This window comes from Rattus rattus, chromosome 4 (genome assembly GCF_011064425.1).
Source record: "Rattus rattus isolate New Zealand chromosome 4, Rrattus_CSIRO_v1, whole genome shotgun sequence".
NCBI classification, from domain to species: domain Eukaryota; kingdom Metazoa; phylum Chordata; class Mammalia; order Rodentia; family Muridae; genus Rattus; species Rattus rattus.
This window is the reverse complement of record NC_046157.1, coordinates 83,083,508-83,091,026: the sequence shown is the minus strand read 5'-3', so window position 1 is coordinate 83,091,026 and position 7,519 is coordinate 83,083,508. Positions and strand designations below refer to the sequence as shown.

General features: G+C 47.6%; 1 protein-coding gene and 1 non-coding gene across 2 annotated transcripts; both read right to left on the bottom strand.

The window, feature by feature from the left end:
• Positions 1-263: 263 nt before the first annotated feature.
• Positions 264-7,165, bottom strand: Rpl7l1 (ribosomal protein L7 like 1). Its single transcript, XM_032899692.1, has 7 exons — positions 7,152-7,165; positions 6,338-6,446; positions 5,379-5,539; positions 4,483-4,620; positions 3,482-3,591; positions 3,125-3,345; positions 264-1,276 (listed from the first exon to the last, which is right to left on the bottom strand). Exons 1-6 carry the CDS (start codon positions 7,163-7,165, stop codon positions 3,137-3,139), a joined length of 741 nt encoding a protein of 246 aa, XP_032755583.1. The 3' UTR covers positions 264-1,276; positions 3,125-3,136.
• Positions 2,238-2,368, bottom strand: LOC116899823. Its single transcript, XR_004387823.1, has one exon. It is a non-coding gene; the product is annotated as a small nucleolar RNA SNORA19 (small nucleolar RNA).
• Positions 7,166-7,519: the final 354 nt, after the last annotated feature.

The following is a 7,519-nucleotide window of genomic DNA, read 5'->3' as shown; positions in this document are numbered from 1 at the left end:
CAGAGTGTTAAACAGCTGTGACTGTTTCTCCAAGACTGCAATGCATTTTTGGTCACCTCATTTCCCAATGCCCTACAACAGTTACCACTGATATCCCAAGGCCCCATGAAGTCAGGGTTACAGGCAAGCCCAGGGAAGCATGTGTTAGGAATGTGGACTCATGTGGGTTTTAAGGAAAGGCAAGACGGGAATCCTTAAGCCAAGGGCGAAGTTTAGGGGGCGTTTCCTGGGTATGGGCAGTTTAAAAACAACAGTCTTTCATATCATTGGTTTTTGTTGGTCTTTAACATTTTCTCTGTGTGTAGCCCCGGGTATCCTGGAACTCTGTAGAACAGGCTTGCCTGGCCTTGAACTCAGGAGATCTGCCTGCCTCTGCCTCTCAAGTGCTGTGACTAAAGGTGTGTGCCATCAGGCCCAGCTAAACACTATTTCGTAGTTGAAAACAAGTGGTTGAGCTTCAGTCCCCTCCTGTAGCACAGAACAAGACTAGCTTCACAGACCAATGTGCATAGAAAAGCAGGCTGTCCTCACAAAAGACAAGAGGGTGTGTGTCACTGTCGTGGAGTTCCAAGCACAATGTATGGATTTATGCTTGTGCTTTTCTAAATCCTGAGCTACAGGAAAGGACTGTCGCTGCAGGTCAGGGTACAAATGCTGTTACACTGATCAAGGGCAGCAAGCCCCAGAGGTCCCAAAGCGGTTGGAACATGGCCTCACGTAAGACTGAGCACCACCTTTGTCACCTTTCTAGCTGCCTTTCTGCCTGAGGAACAAGCCCCCAGGCTTATACACCAGCAGCTGGGGGTGGGGTGGGGGTGTCAGGGCGGGGCGGAGGCAGGGCTGCTGTGGAGTTTAAGGCTAGCCAGGGCCACACAGGAAGATGTTGTATTGAACAAACCAACCATCTCTCTGACAAAAATAAAAAGTAAAACCAAGACCCTCTTCATCCAGATTCAAGTGTGCCCCTTGGTCTGCCCCACTGCTTTAAGAGTCTTGGAGGGCGTGGGAGGATACTTGGGCTAGTCGCTCACCCAACATTAAACACCAAGACAGAAGGAAGGCAGGGCATTTCTTTCCTCCACAGCTTGTGTGGATCTCAGAGACGGGCAGCCAACCGGAGAACAATCGTCCTGTTCCATGTCTTCGATGCTCGCACACCCTACTGGGGTTCTCCTGGCCCTTTCCTTCAGTTTTTGAAGGCAGAAAATAATCTTCTCTGAAGATACTTGGTAATTTTATACAAACAAAAGCATTTCCAATTCATGCTTTTGGAAAAACCTAAGGAAGGAAAACACAGTTGTGTCACCAAACCAATGGCAGTCTGGGACAGAGCAACAACAGCGGCGTACTGTTCCAGGCTGACCCCTTCAACAAACCAGCTAACTGCTCTTCAGCCCTCCTGAAATCAGCTGATTGATTTCTTCTCCACTGGAGGCTAAATGTCCACAGCAACACAGACGTTTTCTAGCCTGTGACCTAGCAGTCAGAGCTGCATTAGGGTCTGTCCCAACAGGTCAACACGCGTGTTCCTGTCTTCCGAGGACTCTCAAATTCCGGCACACACAACCTCTCTCCTTGCAGTACTAGGTCTAAGAGCGTGCATCCTTAGCTAACAACTGTACCTCCAGCTCACAGGGACTTCTAGGTGACAGCACAGCCCACCAGAAGTCAGACATGGTGCTGACAAGATGGCTCATTAAGTAAGACTTCTTGCCATGAAGACTACCCAATAAAGATTCTCAGAACCAATGAAGGAGAGTGCTGGGTCTGGCACGGCCTCGGTGGGGACAGAATGACATGGCTCCTGTCTCTGAGACAGAGCGGCAGGTGTGGGCTTCCACAAGCGTGGGTGGTCACTATTGGCGAAAGACCTGTTTGCATAAATGTCTGTATAATAATTTATACTCCTCAGGAACGTCCTCTCGGTTAACATTAATGACTCCATGGTAATCTGAGACAGCGTGAGTCTGGGAGGTGAAGGTGTGGTTAATGTCTCAGCAAAATGTCCTGATCTTCAGGTCAGCCTGAAGGTTGTGGATAAGGACTCTAAAAACATGGTTCAAATATATGTTAATTTAAGGCTGGAGAGATGGCTCGGCTGTTAAGAGCATTGACTGCTCTTCTAGAGGTCCTGAGTTCAATTCTCAGCAACCACACGGTGGCTCACAACCATCTGTAATAGAATCCGATGCCCTCTTCTGGTGTGTCTAAGGATGGATATAGTATACTCTTTTTCTTTTTGTCTGAAGGGGACTGGCAGAATTACTATATGCAGTTACTCTGCTAATGAACCTTCAACTATTAGTATAGCACATAAGAATTAACACTGCTCCCACAGTCAAAGGAAAGCAGGTCAATGAATGTGCAGTAGTATACCCATAAAATAACAAATCTTTAAAAAAAAAAAACATAATTTCTCAAGAAGTAAAGATGCAGTATGAATTACAGGAGGGGCCTATCAAACCTAAGGGTACAAAAGCAGCTCTACTGTAAGCTAACTTGTGAGAAAGACAGTAAAGAAGGGGACAAATGTAGGGAGTGATGGTCACAGACCCCACCCAGCTAAGGTTTTGTTGTTGCCACTGTTTACGATGACAAAAGCTGACAGGTTCCTAAGTCCAGGGTCTGCTGGAGACAGAGCAAGGTTGGGCCCAGCAGTGGTTGAAATGGTGATGGGATCCCCCCAGCAGGCTTATTGTATGTGTTTAAAAGAAGGGGGCAGACCTCTGAACTCTTTTGAAAAGAAAAAAAAAAAAAAAAAAAAAAAAAAAAGGCCATTTGCTGTCTCCTAAGAATTAAGGAGCTGGGGTTATGGGTGCTGACTCTGGAAACCTGGAGTCAACATCTGGACTGATATGTAAAATAGAGTTGTTCTTATCATCTGCAAGAGATGAGCTGTCCAGTCAGAGTCTCAAGCAGAGAACAGAGCCGCCTGGGGATCTTAGGAGAAGACAGAACAAAGAAAAAGGTGTCTAGAGTAGAGCAGTAGAGCACCGGCCACCAGCTCCGACCCAGCACTGACTGTGTGCAGTCTGTTCCTCGCTCCCACACACCCCGTCCGCAGCCCCTCTCAAAGTCTTTGGCAACAGGAGCACTGGCTGTACTGTGGCACACACCGGTCTCACCTGCTCCTGCTCTAGTTGAGCTGCCGGATGAGCTGGTTGATGCGGTCACCCCGGTAGCCAGGCGAGCCCATCTCCTTGAGGAAGCCCACTCTATTCTTGGTAGCATGACGGGCCACAGAGAGGTGGAAAGGGCACAAGAATGCAGAGATCTGCTGGAAATGCTTCCCAGGGAAGGCAATTTCATGGATGAGGTCTTCCAGGCAAATGACACCAAACTGCCCTGAAAAACAAGAGGGTATAGTCCCCTTGTTCACTACCTAGCCAGTATACAGGAAAAAAGCTGGGCCTGTAAGGTGAGGAACAGACCCCGGTCCCAAATCCCAGCAGCCACCAAACCCCCATGCTGCAGCACTCACCCAAGTGCTCCTCAATCACTGTGTTGTCGGTCAGAGGGACAGTCTTATTGTTAATCTTTGCTTGTCCACGCTTCAAGATGAGTTCTCGGACAGACTTCAGATTTGGAAATCTACACAAGGCCCAACAGAGACACTGGCCATTAAGAACAAGCTGAGAAGAGGTGTCAGCCTCTCCGACCCAGACCTCCCACAGGCAGGGCGTGGACTACTGAGTGACAACTGTGAGGAAGAATGAAAAGCACAGTGGCTCAAGCCTGCAATTCCAGCTCCTGAGACAGAGGCCGGAGGGTCCTGAGCTATCTATACAGGAGTCTGAGGTGAGCCAACTGAAAAGCCCAGCACAGACTTAAAATTAGAAACTTAGGCATTTTTTGAGATCAGGTCTTATGCTGGCCTCAAACTTGCAGCAATCCTCCTGCCTCAGAGGTTTTACACCAAGAGGTACACAGCTGTATTTGAGTGAGGACAGCTATGAAGCCTGCTAAGTGTGGACACGGCTTCCCAGCACCATATCTTGTATCTTCACAGGACATATGTCCATGAGCGATACTAAACTTCTTCATGTCTGTCCTTTGGTGCACAAGGATGGGAGGCCCAAGACACCATGCTCAGTTCTAAAATGTGTTTTTCTTTCTTTGAGAACATCTTGCAGCAGAATGGCTCAGTCTGGCCTGGGATCCACAGCAACCTCCCTGCCTCAGCCTCCAAGTGCTGGGATGTAGGTGTGAGCCACCACACTTGACGACGATCACTACCACGGTGGCTTCAACCACTAATCTCTGTGTCATTCATTTTACCTTCTCTTAACCGACAACCGAATAAGTCCCAAACACTTGGGGCATCATCAGCATCACTGGCCCTCCCAGGTTCTAAGGTTCTTTATTTCTGGTGACTGGCCACAGCAAAATGGCCAACACACAGCATGAACCTTGGAAAACAATACCCTGTGTGTCTTACACACTCAAAGAACGAGGTGATTCACGTGGGAAAACGGTACTTACCCCCAGGTCACATAAGGCTCTACTGTGCGCAGCATTCTCATGCTCTGAGGGGTGACCTCGACAAAGACGCCACTGAACAACTTCTTCAGGCCAAGTTTCCTGATGGTGCTCTTTACCAATAAACTCACTCCTTCAATCCTGAAACCAACAGGCAGGTGTCTGAGCTCAGTCTACGCTGGTCTGCTTGCAAGCAGCTCTGACACCAAGACTGCTACGGGACACAAGAATTCACCTCAGAGCTCAGAGCAGTGGGAGGCAGGCTGGAAACAGACCACGGCCCACTTTGTGGAGCAATCCCTGGGTGCTACAGGATACAGTTCCTGATGGATTGGGGGGGATGCTAGGCTATATGGTCAAGTATGTCTACCCGAGGGAGCCAGATTGCTTCAGTAGGTAGGCAGTAAAAGCAGGGAACATAGTCACAGCAGATCTGAGTCTGACATCAGAACCAGGGAAGCTTGAAGAGAGCAGAGCTCAGAGTTTTAAACACAGAGGTTTTACACCAAGAGGCACACAGCTGTATTTGAGTGAGGACAGATGTGAAGTCTGCTAAGTGTGGACATGGCTTCCCAGCACCATACCTTGTACCTTCACAGGACATATGTCCATGAGCGATACTAAACTCTTCATGTGTGTCCTCTCTCTGTGCTTCAGTGCTGGGGTTAAGCCTGGCCTACTTTCCTGTCTTGTGTCAAGCTGTGGTTCCTACTTTAGAGAGGGTAAGAGCCCCACCTTCGCCCTGAGTGTCTGCGTCACTGAACTTATGTCACCTGTGGTCCTAACTCCGTCCTACACAATCTACTGTAACAGGTTAGGCTCTATCTCCCTACAGAGACATCAAAGTTGAACCAAAAGCTCACCTGCCCCCAGGACCCTGAAACACACTGGTACTGTACCTTTCCATGCGTATAACGAAGGCCAAGGAGTGTTTATCAGGGACCTCCAAAGCGCGCGGCTTCACTTCTAGTCGCCGGACACGCACCTTGTCACGTTGCTGCCGCCAGGAATCATGCACGAAAGATTCTAGTCGTCTAAACCGGAATTCTTTCCCTTTTCTCTAAGGTAGAGAAGACAAATATCACCATCTCTTCCCTTCCACAATTAACCCAGGAGCCATTAAAAAGAGAGCTCATCTCTCCCATGTTCTGCCAAGGGGGGCAGAACTCTACACAAGGGACATACGAGGAAGCCAAGGTGGAACTGAGAAAGCTTAAGACGTTATGAAGAAAACTTTGTGGTATGAGTTTATATGCTGGTAACATTTAAAACAAGTGTGTATGAAACCCAACACTAGATTAGGAATCATTAAATACAGAGGGTTTTCTTCTCTTTTCATTCAAAAATCTTGTATATACTATGTGCAGAATCCACACATACACAGACTCTAAATAAACTTTAAAAACTGTTAAGATACTTTTGGTTTGAGACGGGTTCTCACTGTACAGCCAAACTCTCCATTCTCCTGTCTCAACCTTTCAGAATGCAGAAATTCTAAGTGTCCCACAGTTCAGTTGGCAGTTTAATCTCAGCATTGCAGAGGTCGAATTAGACTGATCTGTTAGCATTCCAAACCGTATATACAGACCCTGTCTAAGAAGCAAACAAAAAAAACCAACGAGAACTTTTTTCTCCCAAATTTGGTGTTTTACCACTTAATATGAATTTAGAAAATGTCTTCACTTTTCCCTTAAACACCATTCTAGCATTTTGCTCACAGAAAGATGTAGGGTAAATCTTTGCTATATGGGAGAAACCAGTGAGGGATCTGCTAACAAATCTAGTTCAACAAACATCCTCTAGTAAAATCCATCCACCTCAAATCCTAATATCCCTCTTCCCTTGCTCCCAGACTTACCTCTCTCTTTGCCAAAAGAGCCTGCTTTGCCTGAGTAGCTTTGAGGGCTTGATAAGCCTTCCTCTTTTTCAGGAGATTTTCTGGAACCAAAGGGATCTTTTTTCTTTCCCTGATAAAGAAAAATTGACATCAACAAAAATTACTAAACCAACATTCAAGGCTTTCCAAACCAAGTCGAGATCCTGGTCTTCCTGGGACCTATGGTTTCTGATCAGTCTTCACCATGAACCTGTAATACTTGTCCCCAAAAACCTTTGGTCTCTGGGTTCGTTTTGGTCGGCAGAGCTTACTATAGCCTATCACAGTCACTAGCGGCAAGGAAACACTAGTAAAACCCGCAAAGGGTTGGGGCTGTTACAGATCCACCAAGAAGAGTAGTTAGTCAAGCTAGGGTGAGGTGGGGGAGACACATGAAAGTAGGAGGGAGACTTGGGGAGAAAGAGCTTGGTGGAAGACAGAGGGGGAAAAAAAAAGGGATGGTAGGGGGAGGGGATACGATCAAAATAACACTATGTGTACGAAACTGTGAAAACGTTATTACGATAGCCAAGGTGAGTGAACCAAACTCTGGCACTCTCCAGTCACTCTCCCCTCAGTTCCTTCCCTCGCTGCATGAAAAGTCGCCCCAGATGTCCTATCCACCGTCGCGGAGCCCTACGCTATTTCAGTCCCCATCTTTACTGCGTAATATGGAACCTTTTTATTTTCTTTCCACAGCCCACAGTATCCTTTTGTAGTACCAAAGTACAAACAGAAGGGATGGCATCGGATTCTCAAAGCCCCACTAGAAAGATTCAAAGACCAACACACTCACCCTTCCTCCGCCATTTTTCCGGTGCTTCAGCTACTGCTCATGCGCAGTCTCACCAAGCACGGTAGAGAGGCCCGCCTCTATGTCTCCTTGATCATAGAGACGGGACTCTCGCTCACGCTGGAGGACTCAGGCGGCCTGAGATTCCTTAGCGGCTGTGAGATTCTGAGAAATGGTCTTGCTAGCCCTGATTCCAGCAAAAACCCCTCCAGTTTCCGTCACATTCCTTCTAGGTTTTCTAGAGTCTGACACCCGTCTAGATCCAGCCTTTTTCGGTTAGGATGTAGCGCCTCGAACCCGGCCGCCTGTGAACGAGTTAAAGGCTTCCCACAATGCACCTGCAGCTTCTACTACAGAGCCAACGCCACACT

Coding starts and splice junctions, on each gene's coding strand:
- Rpl7l1 (XM_032899692.1), bottom strand. Junction 5,540..6,337: donor CTCTTTTGGCAAAGAGAGAG/GTAAGTCTGGGA, acceptor TCTCTACCTTAG/AGAAAAGGGAAAGAATTCCG. Junction 3,592..4,482: donor GAGCCTTATGTGACCTGGGG/GTAAGTACCGTT, acceptor GGCCTTGTGTAG/ATTTCCAAATCTGAAGTCTG.